The sequence below is a fragment of the Puma concolor genome, chromosome D3 (assembly GCF_028749965.1).
Source record: "Puma concolor isolate L17-30 chromosome D3, mPumCon1.1.hap2, whole genome shotgun sequence".
NCBI lineage: Eukaryota > Metazoa > Chordata > Mammalia > Carnivora > Felidae > Puma > Puma concolor.
The window spans coordinates 30,565,146-30,588,526 of record NC_141678.1 but is presented as its reverse complement, the minus strand read 5'-3'; the positions used below and the strand labels follow the sequence as shown (position 1 = coordinate 30,588,526).

Here is a 23,381-nt window from a genome sequence, read left to right as displayed (position 1 = left end):
TCCAATGCAAGAATAGACTTAAGGAACTCGGTGACTCCGTCAAATGTAAAAACATTCATATGATAGGAGTCCCAGAAGAAGAAGACAGAGAGAAGGGGACAGATAATTGATTTGAAGACACAATAACTGAAAAATTCCCTAATGTGGAGAAGAAAACAGACATCGAGATCCAGGAGACACAGAGAACTTCCATCAAAACCAACACCCAAGACATGTTGTAATTAAATTTGCAAAATATACTGCTAACAACTTTTTTTTTAGTGTTTTGTTCTTTTGTTTTGTTTTGTTTTTGCTTTTGATTTTTCTGTGACAGAAAATCAAGCAGGGGAGGGGCAGAGAGAGAGAGAGAGAGAGAGAGGATCCCAAGCACTCTCTGTGCAGAGCCCACTGGAGGCTTGAACCCACGAACTGCGAAGTCACGACTTGAGCTAAGATCAAGTCATGCTTAACCAACTGAGCCCGCAGGCGCCCCACTGCTACAAATCTTAAAAGCAGCTAAACAAGTCATTAACTTCCAAGGAGAAACCCACAAGGCTAGCAGGAGATTTTTCAACAGAAACTTTGCAAGGCATAAGGAAAAGGCACGATATATTCAAAGTGCTGAATGAGAAAAATCTGCAGCCAAATATACTCTATCCAGTAAGGCTATCATTCATAATAGAAGGAGAGATAAAGAATTTCTCAGACAAACAATAATGGAAGGAGTTTGTGACTACTAAATCAGCCTGTAAGAAATATTATCGGGGACTCTGAGTGGAAAGGAGAAATCAAAAGTGACAGTATAAAGGTAGAAAATGTAAAAGCAGTAAAAATGTATATTTCTGTAAAAAAAATCAGTCAAGGAATGCCCCAAAACAGGATATACAATAAAATAGCTTATCTAAACCATGGGGAGGAGAAAAAAAATGAGTTCTAACTTCATTGACCATCAACTTAATATAGACTGCTACACGCAGAGCAGGTGATATACAAATTAATGCTTATCATATACCAAAACCCACTAATAAACATGTAAAGAATAAAGAGAAAGAAATCTAAATATATCATTAAAGCAAATTAGAAAGACATCAAGGCGAGAAAAACAATAAAGGATTTGAGAAAATCTCCAGAAACAACCGCAAAACAAGTAGTAAAATGACAATAAATACATACCTGTCAATAATTACTTTGTATATAAATGGAATAAACACTCCAACCAAAAGACCTAGGGTGACAGGGTGGATCAAAAAACACGACCCATCTGTATGCTGCCTATAAAAAACTCATTTTAGACATAAAGACACCTGCAGATTAAAAGTGAGGGGATGCTTGCACTGTGGGTGGTAATGCAACCTGATGCAGCCGCTCTGGAAAATAGTGTGGAGGTTCCTCAAAACAATTGAAAATAGAACTACCCTATGACCCCTCAATAGCACTACTGGGGATTTATGCAAAGGATACAGGAGTGCTGATTCATAGGGGCACATGTACTCCAATGTCTATAGCAGTGCTTTCAACAATAGCCAAATTGTGGAAAGAGCCTAAATGCCCATCAACTGATGAATGGATAAAGAGATGTGATTTACATACACACTGGAATACTACCTGGCAAGGAGAAAGAGTGAAATCATGCTATCTGTTGCAATGTGGATGGAACTGGAAGATAATATGCTACATGAAATAAGTCACAGAAAGACAGATATCATATGTTGTCGCTCATATGTGGAATTTGAGAAACTTAACAGAAGACCGTGGGGGAAGGGAAGGGGAAAAATAGTTACAAACAGAGAAGGAGACGGGCAAACCACAGGAGACTCTTGAATGCAGAGAACAAATAGAGGGTTGATGGGGGGGGGGGGCGGTGGCTGAGAAAGGAAAGTGGGTGGTGGGCATTGAGGAGGGCACTTGTTGGGATGAGCCCTGGGTGTTGTCTATAAGTGATGAACCACAGGAATCTACCCCCAAAACCAAGAGCACACTGTACACGCTGTATGTTAGCCAAGTTGACAATAAATTTTATTAAAAAAAAAATGAAAACGAGGGGATGGAGAAAAAATTTATCACGTTAAAAGAAAATGTAGCGATACTTTTGTTAGACAAAAAGAGTCCTTAAAACAAACACTGTGGGGCACCTGGGTGCCTCAGTCATTTGAGCGACCGACTAGGTCTTGGCTCAGGTCATGATCTTATGGCTGGTGGCTTTGAGCCCCATGTTGGGCTCCAGGCTGACAGCATGGATGCTGCTTGAAATTTTCTCACCCCCTTTCTATGTCCCTCCCCTACTCTGTCTCTCTCAAAATAAATAAACTTAACCAAAAACAAAGACTGTAGCAAGAGCCAAAGAATGCTACTATATCATAATAAAGGGTACAATGCAATAGGAAGATGTAACAATTGCAAATATTTATGTACCCACCATGAGAGCACTCAAATACATAAAACAATAACCAACATAAAAGAACTAATTGATAATAATACAGTAATAGGGCAATTTAACACCCCATTTACATCAATAGATCTTAATTTAAAAAATCACCAAAAAATACATCTTAACAGAAAATCACCAAAGAAACAGTGGCTTTGAGCCATACAGAGAAAGACAGTTATGTGGATCCTGAGAAACTTAACAGGAACCCATGGGCGAGGGGAAGGAAAAAAAAAAAAAAAAGAGGTTAGAGTGGGAGAGAGCCAAAGCATAAGACACTCTTAAAAACTGAGAACAGGGGCGCCTGGGTGGCGCAGTCGGTTAAGCGTCCGACTTCAGCCAGGTCACGATCTCGCGGTCCGGGAGTTCGAGCCCCGCGTCAGGCCCTGGGCTGATGGCTCAGAGCCTGGGGCCTGTTTCCGATTCTGTGTCTCCCTCTCTCTCTGCCCCTCCCCCGTTCATGCTCTGTCTCTCTCTGTCCTAAAAATAAATAAACGTTGGAAATAAAAAAAAATTTTAGAAAAAAAAACTGAGAACAAACTGAGGGCTGATGGGGGGTGGGAGGGAGCGGAGGGTGGGTGATGGGTATTGAGGAGGGCACCTGTTGGGATGGGCACTGGGTGTTGTATGGAAACCAATGTGACAATAAATTTCATATATTAAAAAAAAAAGAAAAAAAAGAAACAATGGCTTTGAATGGCAGAGCGGACCAGATTGGACTTAAGAGATTTTTTCAGAACGTTCCATCCTAAAACAGAATACACGTTGTTTTCAAGTGTACATGGAATATTCTGAAGAATGGATCACAAACAAAAAACAGGCCTTAATTATTAAAAAACAATACATGCAGGTTAAATAACGTGCTACTATACTGGAATGGGTTAAGCAGGAAATACAAGAAGAAATTTTAAAAAATACATGTATACAAATGGAAATGAGAAAACAATGGTCTGAAACCTTTGAGATGCTGCAAAAGTAGTCCTAAGAGGGAAGTACAAAGCAATATAAGCCTACTTCAAGAAGCAAGAAAAGTTTCAAACAACCTAACTTTACCCCTAAAGGAGCTAGAAAAAGAACAACAAATGAAGCCTGAAGCCAGCAGAAGAAAGCAAGTAATAATGATCAGAGCAGGGGGCCCTTGGGTGGCTTCACTGGTTAAGTGTCTGACTCTCGATTTTGGCTCAGGTCATGATCTCACAGTAGTGAGATCGAGCCCCGTATTAGGCTCTGTGCTGGCAGCATGGAACCTGTCTGGGAGTCTCTCTCTCCCTCTCTCTCTCTCTCTCTCTCTCTTCCCCTCCCCCACTCATGTGTGGTCTCTCTCAAACTAAAATTAAAAAAAGAGATTAAAGCAGAAATGAATGATAGACAAACAAAAAACAGATAAAACTAGAACAGATCAATGAAACCTCGAGCTGGTTCTTTGTAAAAATTAATAAAACTGATAAGGCGTTAGCCAGAGTAATCAACAAGAAAATAGAAAAGACCGAAATAAATAAAACCACAAATGTGAGAGTAGAAATAAGAACCAACACCACAGAGATACAAACATTTATGAGAGAATATTATGAAAAAATGTATGCCAACAAATTGGACAACTTAGAAGAAATGAATAAATTCCTAGAAATGTATAACTTACCAAACTAAACAAGAAGAAATAGAAAATTTGAAAAAAATCAATAACCAGCAAGGAAACTGAATCAGGAATCAAAAAACTCTCAACAAACACAAGTCTAGGAGCAGATGACTTCAGATGTAAATTTTAACATGTAAAGAAGAGCTAATACCAAAAAAAGAAGAAAGAAAGAAAGAAAGAAAGAAAGAAAGAAAGAAAGAAAAGAAAAAGTTTAACCTGTCCTTTTCAAATTGTTCCAGAAAAACATAAAAGGAAGGGAAATTTCCAAATTCATTCTATGCCAGCTTTACCCTGATACCAAAACCAGATAAAGACACCACAAAGAGAATTACAGGCCAGCATCTCTGATGAACATGCAAAATTCTTCAAGAAAATAAGCAAACTGAATCCAACAGTACATTAAAAAATCATTCACCAGGAGCAGGGGCAGCTGGGTGGCTTCGTCAGGTAAGCAGCCAACTTCAGCTCAGGTTATGATCTCAAGGCCCTTCGGTTTGAGCCCAGTTTCAGGCTCTGTTGACAGCTTGGACCCTGGAGCCTATTTCAGATTCTGTGTTTCCCTCTCTCTCTGTCCCTCCCTTGCTTGTGCTCTTTCTCAAAAATAAATAAACATTTAAAAAAATCGTTCACTATAACCAAATGGGATTTATCCCTGGTGTGCAGGGGAGGTTCAATATTTGCAAATCAATGAATGTGATACCTCATATTAATTTTCAAAAAAGCATAAAATCATATCATTCCAATAGATGCAGAAAAAGAATTTGACAAACTATAACAAACTATAACATCCATTCATGATGGATTTTTTTTAATTTTATTTATTTATTTTTATTTTATTTTTTTTTCAATATATGAAATTTATTGTCAAAATGGTTTCCATACAACACCCAGTGCTCATCCCAAAAGGTGCCCTCCCCAATACCCATCACCCACCCTCCCCTTCCTCCCACCCCCCATCAACCCTCAGTTTGTTCTCAGTTTTTAAGAGTGTCTCATGTTTGGCTCTCTCCCAGTCTAACCTCTTTTTTTTTTAATTTTTCCTTCCCCTCCCCCATGGGTTTCTGTCAAGTTTCTCAGGATCCACATAAGAGTGAACACATATGGTATCTGTCTTTCTCTGTATGGCTTATTTCACTCAGCATCACACTCTCCAGTTCCATCCACGTTGCCACAAAGGGCCATATTTCGTTCTTTCTCATTGCCCTGTGTACTCCATTGTGTATATAAACCACAATTTCTTTATCCATTCATCAGTTGATGGACATTTAGGCTCTTCCCATAATTTGGCTATTGTTGAGAGTGCTGCTATAAACATTGGGGTACAAGTGCCCCTATGCATCAGTACTCCTGTATCCCTTGGGTAAATTCCTAGCAGTGCTATTGCTGGGTCATAGGGTAGGTCTATTTTTAATTTTCTGAGGAACCTCCACACTGCTTTCCAGAGCGGCTGCACCAATTTGCATTCCCACCAACAGTGCAAGAGGCTTCCCGTTTCTCCACATCCTATCCAGCATCTATAGTCTCCTGATTTGTTCATTTTGGCCACTCTGACTGGCGTGAGGTGATATCTGAGTGTGGTTTTGATTTGTATTTCCCTGATAAGGAGCGACATTGACCACCTTTTCATGTGCCTGTTGGCCATCTGGATGTCTTCTTGAGAGAAGTGTCTATTCATGTTTTCTGCTCATTTCTTCACTGGGTTATTTGATTTTCGGGTGTGGAGTTTGGTGAGCTCTTTATAGATTTTGGATACTAGCCCTTTGTCCGATATGTCATTTGCAAATATCTTTTCCCATTCCGTTGGTTGCCTTTTAGTTTTGTTGGTTGTTTCCTTTGCTGTGCAGAAGCTTTTTATCTTCATAAAGTCCCAGTACTTCACTTTTGCTTTTAATTCCCTTGCCTTTGGGGATGTGTCGAGTAAGAGATTGCTACGGCTGAGGTCAGAGAGGTCTTTTCCTGCTTTCTCCTCTAAGGTTTTGATGGTTTCCTGTCTCACATTCAGGTCCTTTATCCATTTTGAGTTCATTTTTGTGAATGGTGTGAGAAAGTGGTCTAGTTTCAACCTTCTGCATGTTGCTGTCCAGTTCTCCCAGCACCATTTGTTAAAGAGACTGTCTTTTTTCCATTGGATGTTCTTTCCTGCTTTGTCAAAGATGAGTTGGCCATATGTTTGTGGGTCTAGTTCTGGGGTTTCTATTCTATTCCATTGGTCTATGTGTCTGTTTTTGTGCCAATACCATGCTGTCTTGATGATGACAGCTTTGTAGTAGAGGCTAAAGTCTGGGATTGTGATGCCTCCTGCTTTGGTCTTCTTCTTCAAAATGACTTTGGCTATTCGGGGCCTTTTGTGGTTTCATATGAATTTTAGGATTGCTTGTTCTAGTTTCGAGAAGAATGCTGGTGCGATTTTGATTGGGATCGCATTGAATGTGTAGATAGCTTCGGGTAGTATTGACATTTTGTCAATATTTACTCTTCCAATCCATGAGCAGGAATGTCTTTCCATTTCTTTATATCTTCTTCAATTACCTTCATAAGCTTTCTATAGTTTTCAGCATACAGATCTTTTACATCTTTGGTTAGATTTATCCCTAGGTATTTTATGCCTCTTGGCGCAATTGTGAATGGCATCAGTTTCTTTATTTGTCTTTCTGTTGCTTCATTGTTAGTGTATAAGAATGCAACTGATTTCTGTACATTGATTTTGTACCCTGCAACTTTGCTAAATTCCTGTATCAGTTCTAGCAGACTTTTGGTGGAGTCTATCGGATTTTCCATGTATAGTATCATGTCACCTGCAAAAAGTGAAAGCTTGACTTCATCTTTGCCAATTTTGATGCCTTTGATTTCCTTTTGTTGTCCGATTGCTGATGCTAGAACTTCCAACACTATATCAAACACCAGCGGTGAGAGTGGGCATCCCTGTCGTGTTCCTGATCTCAGGGAAAAAGCTCTCAGTTTTTCCCCATTGAGGACGATGTTAGCTGTGGGCTTGTCATAAATGGCTTTTATGATCTTTAAGTATGTTCCGACTTTCTCAAGGGTTTTTATTAAGAAAGGGTGCTGAATTTTGTCAAAGGCCTTTTCTGCATCGATTGACAAGATCATATGGTCATGATGGATGTTTTGAAGAGCAGCACACCTCAACAAAGTAGGCTTAGAGGAACCATACCTCGACATAATAAAGGCCATATATGGAAAATGAACAGCTAATATGATCCTAACTGGGGAAAAACTGAGAGAAAAACTTCTTAGATCTTGCTTCTAGTTATCTGCTTCTTCTCATTAGCACTGTTGGTTGTTAATAAATTAATCTTAACATTTATTACATCCTACTTTAATGGAGACCAACTTCTCCTATACAAGTTTATGTGTCTTATCTCTTTTTTTTTTCATCCACTGTTCCATTATCATTTTTGTTTCTTTCTTAACGAACTCCCCAAAGGTTAGATTTCTTTTGTTCACAAATCTGTTAGGAAAAGCATGGCCAGGACGGCTAGTGTCTGCCCGCTCAGCTTCAGGTGGGGCAACTGAAAGGTTTGGGGCTGGATCCACTTGAAGACTTGTTCACTAACGTCTGGTTGTTGATGCTGGCTGTTGCCTGGGACTTCAGTTCGGGAGGCAGCAAAAACACTTAAACTGACACACCTAGACCCTCTTTGTGGCCTAGACTTCCTCACTAGATGGGGAGCTAGATTCCAAGTAAGCAGCCTGAGATACAGAGCAAGGCAGAATCTGTATCGCCTTTTGTCACCTAGGCTTGGAATACACACAGCATCATATTCACATATTCTGTTCATTAGGAGCAAGCCACTAAGGTTGTTCCATGGTCTTTTTTTTATGGAATTAATATTTGAAACCTATGGACACCTTTAAAAAGCAGTATAATTTCCCCACTGGCCACAAATGTTTGTATTCCTCCCACCTGAACAATACATTCACTCCCCTCCCCCTCCAATACCTCCTGCAAGTCTCAGTTATCATGGCATCAGGTTCAGGGCTTGAGTCCAAGATCTTACCATCTTAATCAGGTGCAGTGGGGATAAGCTGCCTGGGTTATGGTATCTAAAGTATAACCCCTTGAGTGCAAGTGTTCTCAATATGAGGACTTGAGAACGAAAGAGACAGTTATTTACCAGTCACAAATGCAACATTCTAGTCAACTGCTGAAGACTCTCCCATTCAGAAAAAGAAGATGGGAAGCACCCTAGTCTGTAAGAGTTTTGAAATATAGCCTGATGCATGCTGTCAGTTCTTAAGATAGGATTTAGTCCTAACCACGGGAATACTTTCTCCATGTCTCTTCCCTTTCTTTACTCTTTGAGTTCTTGGTTCCTTCCTTTTCATAAGGAATGACCTGTATTTGCAGCTGTTTTTTCATCCTGCTTCCACCCTGTGGGACTTCTAAGACCCAAAGGCCTCTTTTCCTTTTGCACGATTTGCTCTCTTGTAGTCCAAGCTAGCAAATAGTATGTTTGCTACTATAAATCTCTTACCTTTTTTAGTTTTCTATAAATAGTACTGGATTTCATGCCGTGTTGTAGCAAAGCGACCCTCCCAAGTCCTTTTGAGATCAGCTTTTCACTTCAGGTTTCCTGTGAAGCTCTTATATGACAATGCCTTTAAAATTCGTCTACTCTTGGGGCTCCTGGCTGGCTCAGTTGGGAGAGCATGTGACACTTGATCTCTGGGTGCTGAGTTTAAGCCCCATGTCGGGTGTGGAACCTACTTTAAAAAAAAAATCTTATAGTCTTAAGATCCCTAAAGAAATTGGAGGCATACCTTAAATCTTTCTGTTTTCCTGGTAGCACCTGGATTTTCTCGTAACCCAAAAGCCATTTCTTCATGTTGGCATTATTTGCCAGTTCCACATGTAGAGAGGCTGTAAATGAGAAACAGACACTTGAACCCAGTAAGTCCTGATTCCTTTCAGTTGCATAGTCTTTCTTTAGTTTCTCTTTCCTATCCGTTTTACTTTCAGGTATTTTGTAGCATGACTTCCCTTTCCTCCAGTGTCATTTTCTTCACTTGCTTAGAAACCCTTGCTGTCAGCCTCTTCACAGGCCATCAGGCTTCCACTAAGAGTCTTGTGGAGGCCCTGTTTGGGTCTCATTCTTATGCTTTTCTACATCTTTCCAGGTTCCACCTACCTCCTGGTTCAAAGGAAGTTTAGTTTTAGGTTTTTTTCAATAGCAGCACACCGGTTTTAGTATCAGTATCTGTGGTAGTAATTTACTGCTGCATAATAAGCCACCTCAAAGCCTAGTAGTTCAAAACAGCATTTATCTTGTTCACCAATCTTTAGTTTAGGCAAAGCAGAGTAGGGCAACTCATTTCTTCTTCATTTGGCATCAGCTGGCATAACTGGAAGCTGGAGACTAGAATCATCTAAAGGCTTGTTCATGCACGTGTTTGGCTGTTGAAGCTGGCCTTTGGCTAGGACGTTGGCTAGTCTCAGCTGGAGTATCTACATGAAGACTCACTAGGTAGCCTGGGATTCCTCACAACGTGGTGGCTGGGTTCTAAGGGTGAGCTTCCCTAGAGAAAGAAAGTCAGATGGAAGCTGTATCACATTTTCCAAGCTGGCCTTAAAAATCACAGCAGTTCTGCATATTCTGTTCACTAGAAACCAGTTACTGAAGCTAGCATATATTTAAGGGGAGGGATTTTCACAGAAGTATCAACAAATTTATAAAACGACCACATCCACTCACCTTGCCTTACCAATCATATATAATGGATGGAAGACCTTTCCAACTCAGCATCACTGAAACCCCAGCCAGTTTTGTTGTTGTGGTTGTTGTTGTTGTTTAGTATGATCTCTTATTTTCTAGAAAGTAACAAAGGATTACAAGATAACAGTATTGAAATAAGTTTTTATTTTGCCTCAAAAAATATGTGGATTATCCAATTAAAGTTTTATACTGGGAGATGTGATTTCTTAACCTGGAGAATCATTTCTCCTGGGAATGCAGTTCAAATTAGCATTAAAACATTTGCAGCTCAGAAAAAGGCTGTGGCATTAGAATCATTACCTATAGATTCACGAATTAGAGTCTTATTTTCAGAGTCTTATCTTGGGACGTATTTTTGGACGCGGGCAAACATAAGTCAATACGATATTGCTAAAACTTCTTTAAAAATGATGGAGTGTTAAGATGGGGGAAGGGCTAAGAGACTTTCTCCTAAGAGGGGACTTATTTTATGAAAGAAAGATATGAAAGAATGATAGAAAAATAAAAGTATAGAATCAAGTGCAAATGTTGTGTAGTAAAGACAATGATAGCAAAGATCTATTTCAGTAACACCTGATGGCTTTAAGTTTGCTCTTGATTTTCTGAGTTGTTTAAGGTTCCACATTCTAAGACAGGTAACATTTTATTGCAAATGAGTTTATTTAAAATTTTGAGTGCCTGGCTGGCTCAGTTACTCTTGATCTTGAGATTGTGAGTTCAAGCCTCACACTGGGCTTAGAGATTACTTAAAATCTGAAAAAAAAATTTGATCATAGTTTTGAGTTAGACTCTTTTCACTCCACTTCCAAACTATAGTGTTTTATTCATGCAGGCTGATGTCCTTACAACAGAACTGGAAACTACATCTTCAAAATGTCTACACCTGGATGCAAAAAATCAAGTTCTTCAACAAGAGTTATTATCAATGAAAGCTTTCAAAGAAGAACGTGAAAAACTAGAGAGCAATAACAAGAAGTTACAACGAGAAGTAGTAAAATTGAAACAATTTATGGAAATGAATATGGTAGAACGCAGTCAAGTGGAACAGTATAAATGGGAGATTGAAGAAAGAGCACGACTGGACATAGTACAAAAATTACAAGAAGTCAACCTGTTTTTACAGGTTAATTGATTGATCTGTAATGTGCTTTCGTTCATTTCACTGCAAATTACATTTTGGATAGATGTATTGTACGGGTTTCCTCTACTTGCTTTATGGAAATTTGTAGATTTCTGGAGGCATTTGTTTCTCCCTTTAAAGATTTCAGTTTTCATCATTGTTCCTACTAAATCGAGAGGATAAGAAAAAATGATGATTTAAACAACTACTCTCACTATGAAGAGGAAAAGAAAACTTATGTTTTAAAAATTGCACTCTACTTGGATTATTCTTAAGTTTATTGTTGACTTTTAAAATTTTGTCATTGATTCTATTATTTGAATTATCAGATTGCGTGAATACTAATACAAGAATGATTGAACTTTAATTTTATAAATCATATTTAATTCAGTTGACATTGATGATAAATATTTTACACTTGGGCTTTTTTTTTTTTCATTTAAAATTGCTCTCTGAATCATTGACTCAGAACTAAAGGAAACAGGTATAATTAATTATTCAGATTATAGCTATTTTAAAACTATCCTGTTAATTTGCTTTAGGCACAAGCAGCAGCTCAAGAAAACATGGACCAGGTAAGAGAAAATGCTCATGCTTCAACGAGAAATCAAATGGAACTTAGAATTAAAGATCTGGAATCTCAGGTCTCTACAATGAAGACGTCTCAAGAAGATTCTACTAAAACAGAGTTGGAAACCTACAGGCAACTCTACCTAGAAGAATTAAAAGTTACAAAGTCCTTGAGAAATGAGCTGTACAGGTAAGCCAAAACAGAATCATAGACAAGAAATTTAGCTTATTAATTTGCCTCTAAAGCATAATTTCTGTGCAGCCAAGATCATGAGATGAGTAGGAAGTGAAAGCCAACTAGATTGTGTAATTTTGGAAAATGATGTTTCTAAGTGAACTTACCTTTGAAATGTTAGTCCAGGAGAGTTTGCATCCCTCCTCTTCCTTTTGGTTTTACAGGACCTCTTCTCCCACCCCACCCACACCCCCCGCCCTGTATATTTTCCATTGATCGGATCTGCTAGTCTTTAAGTGCATTGTTTGAAGCGTTCTCATTTAGAAGCATATTATTATAAAATTGCTTGTCAGAAGTACCCTAAATAGAAATGTCGATGAGTTCGTTTTTGGAAGATGACATCTTTAACCTAAAAGGTCAAGTCCTACTACTACTCATCCTGGCAGCTTGGTACATTTATTCTCTTGATTGTGAACTTTGGTATTATTACTAGAGTGGGCCTTGAGACAAACTATCCTTTATGGTTTTTCTACTTTACATAATGGCATACATGTGAAATACAGAAAGACTCACACAGGGCTGAAGGGGAGTATAGTTCCCAAAGTGGCTAAAAAGAGCACCATGGTGGGAGGGAGGTATGTGGAAGACTGAAGACAGAAAGGGCAGATTCTGCCTCCAGTGCCTTGGTAACTGTTATAAGCTAATTGCCTCTGTAGCTGTTTTAATTCTTTCTGATCACACGTCTGCCATCCACTATCTCCCCTAGAGATTGTTGGTCTCAGTGATTCCTCGGTGTCAAATGCTCAGTTTCTTTGAGATAGTAAGTGAAATGTACAAGAGTGGTGAAAGCAAACGCTTGAAAATGTCTTTGAGGGATGGTTTATTTTTATATCTGTAAACAGGTTTACTAAATATAAGTGTGTATATATACTGGCATCCTGAAGGATGTTGTCAGTACAGCCATTCCAGAAGACAGCAAGTATTATTCGTTAAGCCATGGACATCACTGATAGCCACTTCTCTCCCTTCCCTAATTTGAATTGTTAGTTAGGGATCCCCCTGGAAACATAAGTATTTCTTTAGAACAATTTTAAAAGTATAATTTTAGATAGTAGGTGTGCTCTGTCACATGTTCAGTGTTAAAACACTGTTCAATGGCAAATGCTATTTACTATTATGGAAACTTAAAAAGATGTAAGTAATTTAGGAATGATTTAGGGAAAAAGAAAATGTATTTGTGTTTTTTAATCTTCACAGGACTAATGAGAGATTGTCAAAGAGGAATACAAAACTTTTTGCAGAGAGACAGCAGCATCAAACTTCACTCAGGACTCTTACTATGAGCCCAGGCCTGGAAACACTTTATTGTGGACATTTTGAAAATAATTTAGTGCTCAATGGAAACCTTACTCCAACAGGAAACTTAGTGATTCCTACCTTAAACCCACGGCCGTCATATGACTACTGGGAGACTTCCTTGTGGAAGGTTAGTTATATTATCTGTTTTACTTTGGGTTTCAGATATCTGATATAATTGTTGCTTTTATTTTGGTGAAATTCTGAGTTGCTTAAGTAACTAATACATACGAAGTAAAAGTCATAATTATATGTGCTAAGAAAGAACTGAGGTAATTTTATATATATATATAAACTTTATATCTATATATATAGATATATAGATATAGATATAGATTAGTCTCTTGATCTCTCATTTCCAAGAGATACTTATTTTTATTTTATTTTAGCGAGAGAATGAGTGAGTGCATGCAGGGGAGGGGCAAAAGGAGAGGGAGAAAGAGAATCCCAAGCAGGTTTCATGCTCAGCACTGAGCCGAATGTGGGGCTCAGTCTCAAAACCATGAGATCATGACCTGAATCAAAATCAAGATTTGGGCACTGAAAACAACTGAGCCACCCAGGTGTGCCACAAGAGACACCTAGTATTAACTGTATTCAACAAATATAACTAAACTGACCCATGTTAAATTTCTTGAAAAGCTTTCATTTAAATTTGATTTTAGAAAGTAAATGTTATTGCCTGTTGACCACAGGTACACTTAGATGCTTGGACTTATTTTCGGTTGGCAGTAGTTCATAAACATTTGAAGGTTTTGCTATCATCCAGTTTTTGCACCACTGTATGTCAGTGAATGATCATCCTCCAAACACTTAACGACATATGAATGTTTACTATTTAAAAGAATCCAAGGGGGTGCCTGGGTGGCTCAGTCATTTCAGGGTCTAACTATTGATCTTAGCTCAGGTTTTGATCTAGGGGTCATGAGTCCAAGTCCTGCATTGGGCTCTACACTAAGCATGGAGGCTACTTTAAACAAAAAAAAGAACCCATGGTAAGTCCTTTTTTATGAATTAAATCAACTTGTAACACTAAAAAGGTTAATTTCTCTTTTAAGTTAAATTTTTGCTATTTTCTTACATGAGAATACATCTTTAATTGCTCTCTTACTTATGGCACTCTTTTTTCTTTTTCCTTTTTTTTTTTTTTTTGACTCATAGCACCTCTGTTTCAATTTTTATAAAATATCTTGCTGAGCGATTGTAGAGCATTTTATAAATAGCTCAATCAAGCAAATATTTGAATTTTTAAAATGAAGCTTTTATTTCTTCAAATGAGTTCTTTGCCCGTTTCTCTTTTCTTTTTCTGGAACCCCTTGAATGCAAGTATTATTACACTGGATGTTGTCCCACAGGTCCCTTAACCTAGTCTCATTTTTAAAGTTCTTTTTTCTTTTTGTTTTTCAGCTTGGATGATTTCTACTACCCTGTCTTGAAAATTGTTGATCTGTTCTTCTGCATCTTCTTATCTGCTGTTGATTCCCTCTAGTGTATTTGTCATTTTTGTTATTGTATCCTTCAGCTCTGATTGGTTCTTTTTTATATTTTCTATCTCTTTGTTGATGTTATCACTGGATCCATTCATTCTCCTCCCAAGTTCACTGAGCATCTTTATGACCTTTACCTTGAACTCTTTATGAGGTACATCACTTATCTCTGTTTTTTTTTCTTAGATTTTTTTCTTAGTTTTGTTAGTTTTTTTTTCTTAGGTTTTGTCATGTTCTTTCATTTGGAAGGTATTCCTCTGTGTCCTCAGTTTGTCTGACTTTCTACGTTTGTTTCTAAAATGGTTTCTTTCAACTTTTTCTCTCTTTTGAGTGGGCGTTGCTTTTGAACAATGTACATTAGTTATGAAGTCAAGGAAGAAGAGAATGTTTCTGTAAGTGTTGTCTAGTCATTTTTCTTGGAGCTGTGACAGGTGACACTGGGTAGGCGACAAGTAACACTGCTCTTCTCTTTCTAAATTCAGAACACAGGAGACAGGGAGATGGAGAGAAACTTAGTAGCTTTATTACTAATACACACTAACAAATTGGAGGATATGATTTAGGTTATGTTAGCCACACTGGGCTTCCTCCCAAATTGGGCACTTCCCCACACAGTTGTAAATTGAGGAAACAAATGCTTGACACCCACCCTGGGGGCAGGGTGCTCACTACAGAGCTGAGAGCAGGCCCAAATTCATGTTACTGTGGGCAGGCACATCTTTTCAAAGAGGAGACTCAGAAACACATAAGCACTGCTTAGCTCCTTCTCCCAAATTCACCCGTTAGGTAAGTCTCCCTTCCTGTCGGGAGGGAGAGAGAGAGAAGTCCAAATGTGAGAAGTGAAGGTTCACCTATTATTTCTGACTGGATTTCAATTATAAAGAAAGTGAATTGTGTCTTTTGTACATACCAACTGATGAGAGGTTAGACAGAAGCATGCTAGATGGGAAAGAGAAATCTGTTGGGTTTTAAATTTTGCTATAAATAACCACACCATGGGTTCACTCACTTGTTGATTGATTTTGATAAACCAAATTTCTTTGGAAGAAATAAATCTTTCTTTCAGGAAGAATTTCCTCAGTTTCAGCTTGCTTGCTTCACCTGAAGATTTTCTCTCTCAAGTTCTCTGTCCTGTGGTTTAAAACAGTTGTGCTTAAAAATTGACTGCTACTAAAAGGAGTTAACATAATTTCTGTTCCTTTATTTTTATTCATGACTTTAAAATTTGTAATTTAGTTAGACAGCAACTATTGTGTGCCTCATACCTAAACATTATTGAGCCACATGACAAAGTTTTATGTATTCATTTTCTCTGAGTTATACTTAAAATATACATCTTTTTCCTGACTATGAGGAAGTAACTGGCATAGAACTCTAGGCTTGGTAAGACCAGAAGTGTATTCCTGGTCTGCATGTAGTTGGTTTCATGACCTCAGGCAAAGAACACTCTCTCTGAGCCCTTTTTGTCTATTATGCAAAATTCGGGATTTTGACTAAATTAGTGACTTTTATACCTTCAAAATAATTTTTTTTCAAAGAATAGAACGTAATTTTTTTTTGCATTAAACTGTATTGTGTAAAACAGAGAGAAGTAGAGCTGCCTAACTAAAGGGGAGATGGAGACTATGGCTGTGACTTCCTTGTCCCTCAATCCTGCGGTGTCCCCAACCGAACCTTAGATTTCTATGGGCCATATTTGAATGCTAACAGTAATGAGAAAATCCTTCTAATTAAAAATTCTTTAAAAGTATTCTTTGAATTAAAATTTGCTGATATATAGTTTTTCTGTGTATAATTTTCTCACCCTCTTATATTTCTGATAAATGGAAAGGTATACATAAAAGTACACATGTGTCCTCATTCATGGACTTGAAAGCTATTTTCACCATCGAAACACAGTTTTTAGGGGCGCCTGGGTGGCGCAGTCGGTTAAGCGTCCGACTTCAGCCAGGTCACGATCTCGCGGTCCAGGAGTTCGAGCCCCGCGTCAGGCTCTGGGCTGATGGCTCAGAGCCTGGAGCCTGTTTCCGATTCTGTGTCTCCCTCTCTCTCTGCCCCTCCCCCATTCATGCTCTGTCTCTCTCTGTCCCAAAAATAAATAAACGTTGAAAAAAAAATTAAAAAAAAAAAAAAAGAAACACAGTTTTTACCTAGAAATAAACATAAAGGTCACAGAGGTAAATATTTAGGAAAAGAGCTTTTGGGGAAAAGATGCAACATTACCTTGGTAGTTCCTTAAGTCATGTCATGTAAAAAACGTGGTTTATATTTTATATTGATATTATTAATAGTAATATAAAATTGTTTGAATAAAGCCTTCCCCCATCATCTGGTATTGAGTTATTAATTTTATAAGTCTGGTATAGCAATGTTGTCCCATTCATTTTATAAGGCCTGAATATAATGCTATTGTCAAAAAAGTGTTATGGTTCCTCAAAAACTTAAAAATAGATATTCATTAATACCACTACTGCGTATTTACCCAAAGAAAATGAAAACACTAATTTGAAAAGTTGTGTGCATCCCTATGTTTATTGAAACATTGTTTGCAATAACCAAAATATGGAAGCAACCTAAGTATCCATCAATAGATGAATGGATAAAGAAGATGTGTAATATGTATACAATGAAATATACCTCAGCTATCAAAAAGAATGAGATCTTGCCATTTGTGACAACACTGATAGACCTAGAGGGTATTATGCTAGGTGAAATAAATCGGAGAAAGACAAATAAATAGCATCTGATTTCACTTACATGTGGAGTATAAAAAAACCAAACAAGTCAACAAACAGAATCATAACTACAGAGGACCCATTGGTGGTTGGTAGAGGGGAGGTGGGTAGAGAGTAAGGACAAAATAGGTGAAGAGGAAGAAGAGGTACCAATTCCAGTTATAAAATAGGTAAGTCACAGGAATGAAGAATACAGCATATGAAGTATCATCAATAATATTGTATTGTTGTATGGTGACAGAGGGTAACTACACGTACGGTAGTGAGCATAGCATAGTGTCTACAATTGTCCAATCTGAATTTGTATACTGAAATGAGTGTAACACTGTCAACTATACTTCAATTAAAAAAAGGTATTAGGGAAAACAGTCTCTGAAAATATTGGGAAACATGTCAGCCAAAACATTTGTCCTCACACCTACATTTGTAAAGACATTGGAATCCTTATCACCAGTGTTGATTATGTTCAGTACGCTATTTTGGAGCCTGTTTGGGGCATTCAGGGAGAGGCTACCTTGTATAAGAAAGATCTAAATAAGAACATTCTAGGGGCGCCTGGGTGGCGCAGTCGGTTGAGCGTCCGACTTCAGCCAGGTCAGATCTCGCGGTCCGTGAGTTCGAGCCCCGCGTCAGGCTCTGGGCTGATGGCTCAGAGCCTGGAGCCTGTTTCTGATTCTGTGTCTCCCTCTCTCTCTGCCCCTCCCCCGTTCATGCTCTGTCTCTCTCTGTCCCAAAAATAAATAAAACGTTGAAAAAAAAATTAAAAAAAAAAAAAAGAACATTCTAGATAGGAACAGTTGTAATATACAGTTGACCCTTGACCAACATGGTTTCGAACTGTGCGGGTCTACTTTACTTACACATGGATTATTTTTGGATACTGTATAGTACTGTAAGTGTATTTCCTCTTCCTTCTGTTTCTCTCAATGTCATTTTTTTGCCCTGGCTTATTCTACTGTACAAAACATGTACGAATCGACTGTTTATGTTACCGGTAAGGCTTCTGGTGAACAGTAGGCGATTAGTAATTAAGTTTTGGGGGGATGAAAAATTATATGCAGGTTTTTGACTGCACCGCAACCCCTGTGTTATTCAAGGGTCACCTCTAGTTGGAAATATTCGTACACATTTCATAAGTAAGTAGATAACCATAACTTTAATAAGTCAAGTGTTTCCAAACTTGGTCCTAATTTGGAGAAAGGAAACAAAGTTACAATTGAAAATTGTATATTGTTTTCCTTATCTCTAATTGAGAAAGTTATAAATCAGAAGCTAAGTCTGAAAACTGTTGCAACCCTCTATTTTTCCTTTCTTCAAAGAAATTTTCTGAAATCTTCGTGTGCATATGAAAAGAAATAAGTGTTTTAGTCATAATGCAGATAGCAAAATATTATCACTCAATTTTTTGCCAGTAGAATTTCCACATAACAGTGTGACAGTCCCACTTTCTATATTTTATATGTATTTAAGAGTCAGTCCTAAAAAATTAATAGCAAAAGCATTCCTTCAAAGTTTGTTTTTCTAAAAGTGAAAGAATGGAAAGCCCATTAAGGAACAATTCATTCAGGTAAAAAACGGATTAAACTTTCATAAATGGCAGGTTTTCTAATCATTTCCAAGGAATAATTCAGTATACAATATGATTCTTTTTTAAACTTTTTTGTACCAGTAAGATCAAACATCACCTTTCAGAGATTCTACACATTCAATAGATCAATATTAATTGTGCTTTTTATCAGATTCACTTAAATAGCATATATTGCATATATATAGCATATAAAATATACACATATAATATATACGTACACACACACACACACACACACACATATATACGTGTGTGTGTGTCTGTATGTATGTATGTATGTATCTGTTCTCAATTACCTAAAACTAACATAAAATAGGTAGGAATTTATTTTATTCATGTGATTGTCTTTCTATGTAAGCAATCCCTAACTTTGGTTTAATCTCTACAAGTATTGTTTCAAGACCACATGTTGTAAGCTATATAAAATTCCTACAATGTCTTTTGTTTACCGTACACATTCTAAATAATATTTGACTTATTTCAGATGCAGCGGGAGTTGGAGAAAGGAGTAACCAGGGCACTAGAAGAAGGTATGTTGCCCAAAATGTATGAAGTTAGATATCATTGATTTCTGAAATAAACTATAAATAGTAAATGGCATCCCTTTCCATTGTTTGGATAATGGATACTGCATTCACATTTTTTTGTACATATCTAATAAAAAATGTAAAAGCATGAGCATAATGAAGAACACACTTCTTCCTCATTTAGTCCTCATGTTTCATAGCTCTTTTAAAATCTCCCAAAAGTCTAGGGGCACCCAGGTGGCTCAGTCGGTTGGGCGACTGATTCCAGCTCAGGTGGGTTCAGACCCTACAGAGGGCTCTGTGCTGAAAGCTCGGAGCCTGGAGCCTGCTTCAGATTCTGGGTCTCCCTCTCTCTGTGCCCCTGCCCACTTGTGGTTTGTCTCTCTCTCAAAAATAAATAAACGCTAAAGAAGTTTTTTCAATCTCCCTAAGTCTATATATCTGTTATTTCTGGCGATAATCTTCCTTCACTGGTGCCATCCCTATGGAACTGTCAACCTGCACAAGTCTCAGAAAAGGTGTGCTTTATCAAATTGTTGTTTCCGCTAGTGATAGAAGACCCAAAAAGCCAAAGTCGTCTTAGTAATTCTTGGTTAAGTAAGTAGAGGTCATATAGCTGTCACTTGACAGGTAACGGGTTTCAATCTTCACTCACTGACTTTGTCATTGCTTTTGCCCTTAGGTAAAACTTCAAATTCCTTAGCATGGAATGGAAACACCCAAATCAGTTTGCTTCTTGCCAGATTATTCAGCCTTGTCTCACTATTTGCCCTACTCTGCTGCTTTGCTCTAGCACCTTCTCAAACTAAACTACTCATAATTGCACAAGTGTTCTTCCTCACATCTAGCTCTTTGTATGTGCTTCTTCCCTCTACCGAGCATACTATTTCCTTGTCCTTCAGGTGTCAGCTTACATATCACCTTCACCAAAAAGCAGACAATATTGACGCAAAACTGGGATGTCCCTTCTGTATGTTCCAGTATGCTGTGTTTTATACCTGTCACTTACATCTGTATATCAAGGAAGGTCCTGTTCAGAAATGTTTGGAAATGCCTGTTTGATTTTTCAGTTTATAGTTTATGATTGTTCAGGGTGGACTGTGTCCTCATCTTGTAATTTCACCTTGTAATGAAAAAACCAGAAACTCTGATATTTATCCACAATAGCAATTAATTCAGTGTGCAACCCTGAGCAAAATATATTTCATACTAATATTGGGTTTCATATTGCAGTTGTACGTAGTTATTTTTCAATTTTCTTGACACCTTTTCATAAAGGCCCCAACTTTATTTTTTTTTCTTTTTCTTTTTCTTTTCTTTTCTTTTCTTTCTTTTCTTTCTTTTCTTTCTTTTTTTTTAAGGACTTGTAGTGAAAAGAATTTTGGAGAAAGAAGACAATTCTTTCTTTTCTTTTTCAGCTGCTACTGAATTTGAACGAGGATCCTGTAGAAATCCTTTAGTATCTACTGATGATTCAATTCTAAATCAAGATCCAGTATGGAAAGTGTCACGAGAATATGTACAGATTTTGAACAAAAATTATCTGATTTGAAAAATAAATAGAAAAAAAATTTACTGGGTGCTTACAAAACATTTTCATTGTTTCCCAATTGAACACCCTATATGGAAAAATCTTGATTAAAGGAAAATGTTTTTGTGTCATATGTGTGTAATGAAAATCTGTATAATATTTTAAACTATGTTTCTTGGCATCTCATTAACTTTTAAGCACATTTTGTACATGGAAACCAGCACTAGAGGGTTTGACATACATCAGACTGTTCCACTCCCTGCTGTTTGAACAGGACCCAAACAACCAAGTTGTCATTAATACTTCAGTAGTGTCCATGGATGGCTTTTTTGTATTTTCCAATTTTTATCACTATATGTGGGCCTAAAGATTTAGACGTTAGTTTGATGTATTCCTGCTATGGCTATTGCCAATGTTTGTACCTATTACAATTTTTTATAGTGCCATAAAACCTATTTATAATTTTAATTGTAAACACTGATTCATAGCTCTTTCCACATGGAGAAATAAGATATGCCTAAGGCTTTTCACCTTTTCTATTTATTTATTTAGTTAGTTAGTTATTTTTGATTTGCTTTTTGGAAACAAAGTTACAGAAAAGAAAAAATAGAGAAAGAAAAAAAAAGAACTCCCCCCCCCCCGCCCCAGAGCCATTTGATTAGCCATTGATTGCTAATGGGATGCCTGATTCCTGTAGCATTTAAATCCTACAAGTCAGTACATTCCACGTAACTACCATACAACCTTCACAATCAGAACATTAACTCTAATACACTTGTCGCTTGAACAATGGGGTTGAGGGCTCTGACCCCTGCCCCCCACAGTCAAAAAGCCATGAACTTTTGACCCCCAAAGACTTAACCACTGCAACTACCAATGATCTTTTGTATATGATATGTATCGTACTATATTTTTAAAATAAAGTAAGTTACAGAAAAAAATACCATGAAGAAAATTACAAAAGAAAATACATTTCCAGTACTGAAAAAAAACCTGTGTGTAGTCAGTGCACCCATTAGAACTCTTTTGTTCAAGGGTTCAGTATAATTCTATCATTTATTCCTCATAATTCTTTTTAAGTTTGCTCACTTATCTGTAGTATACGTAATACCAAGGAAGGTCCTGTTCAGAGCCATGTATTGAATTCAGTTGTGTGTCTTAGTCTCTTTCACTCTAGAACAGTTCCTTTGTCTTTCCTTGACTTTCATGACTTTTAACCTTTTTGATGAGTAAACTCCAGTAATGTGGAATGTCTTTCAATGTGGATTTTTCTTAGGTTTCCTTATGGTAAATTTCAGATCATACATTTTTAGCAAGAGTATCACTACAACCTACTCTTTTCATTGCATCCTATCATGTGACCTACAATTCTGATTTGTCCCAACACTGGGATAGTAATGTTGGCCACCAGAGGTAGTATCTGCCAGGTTTCTCACCTGGAATGTTAACTTTCCATTTTCCAATTATTTAGTATTTTGTGGGGAAGTACTTTGAGACATGTACATATCTCCTTTCTCAGACACCCTGTGCCAGGCCACCTCTTCTGCAGACGGTTTGCCCCCCTGCAGGTTCTGAAAACCCACGCTGGGCTATTCTTCCCCTGTGCAGATGCCTCCCCACCCTGTCCAGTCTGTGATACTTCATTATTCTATATCATTCACTTTTCAGGGATGCTCTCACTTGAGCTCCAACACTGTGCAAGGTGACTGTCCCATACGTAATGCCTTCCCCATTCTGTCTAAGCTCCAGCACCTCACTCTGGACCCCCACAACTCCATGCCTCTGTTTCTAGGACTGAGAACTAAACTGTTGGGGATGAGAAAGAAGAAAGGAAGGAAGGGCTCCACAGGTCTTCTTTAATCAACTTGGCAAGCTCTCCAAAGCCATTTCTCATTGGAATGCATTGAATCTGCCAATAGTTTGTAAGGAAAGACATTTCTTATACTGATTTTTCTAAACAACTAGTCTTTTAATTGTCTAAGCTTATTCCCCACAATATATTGTTTCTTACTCGAGTGTCTTATCTGCAGATTCCTTTGGATTTGGGGCATGCAGCGACATATCATCTATAAATAGTGGCATTTTCGTTTCTTTCCAATTCCTAGAGCTTTCATTTTTTTTCTTTCCTACTACAATGACGTTGAGTAAATGTGAGGATAGTGAGTGTTCATGTCTTCTTGAAATTGCAACATGTAAAACTAGTTTTCCAGAACTATGTAGATAGTGGGGTTTTAAAAGTGTGTATCTTTTATCAGTCTCTTAGTTTGCTCTTGCCGTTTACAACAGATCACCATCAACACAGTGTCTTACAGCCACACGTATCTCACATTTGTATGGGTCAGAAGCTGAGCAATGGCTTAGCTGGGTCCTTTGTTCAGGTTCTCACAAGGCTGTACCCAAGGTGTCCGCTAGACTGCGCTTCCCCATTTGGGTGCTTCGATGGGGAAGAATCTGCTTCCAAGCCCATTGCATTTGTTTTTAAGAGAATTTCCTTGTGACTGTATGACTGGACACATT

General features: G+C 37.7%; 1 protein-coding gene and 1 long non-coding RNA gene across 2 annotated transcripts in view; one reads left to right on the top strand and one right to left on the bottom strand.

Moving 5' to 3' along the window:
• Nucleotides 1-19,389, top strand: part of LOC147575470 (ankyrin repeat domain-containing protein 26-like) — a 32,131-nt gene extending 12,742 nt beyond the window's left edge. Inside the window, exons 4-7 of the mRNA XM_086682852.1 lie at nucleotides 10,608-10,898; nucleotides 11,438-11,655; nucleotides 12,898-13,126; nucleotides 19,291-19,389. Coding sequence (XP_086538978.1) covers nucleotides 10,608-10,898; nucleotides 11,438-11,655; nucleotides 12,898-13,126; nucleotides 19,291-19,374 — 822 coding nt within the window. The 3' untranslated portion in view covers nucleotides 19,375-19,389. The remainder of the gene's footprint in view (nucleotides 1-10,607; nucleotides 10,899-11,437; nucleotides 11,656-12,897; nucleotides 13,127-19,290) is intronic.
• Nucleotides 14,647-16,614, bottom strand: LOC147575471 (uncharacterized). Its single transcript, XR_015242418.1, has 2 exons — nucleotides 15,153-16,614; nucleotides 14,647-14,955 (listed from the first exon to the last, which is right to left on the bottom strand). It is a non-coding gene; the product is annotated as an uncharacterized LOC147575471 (long non-coding RNA).
• Nucleotides 19,390-23,381: the final 3,992 nt, after the last annotated feature.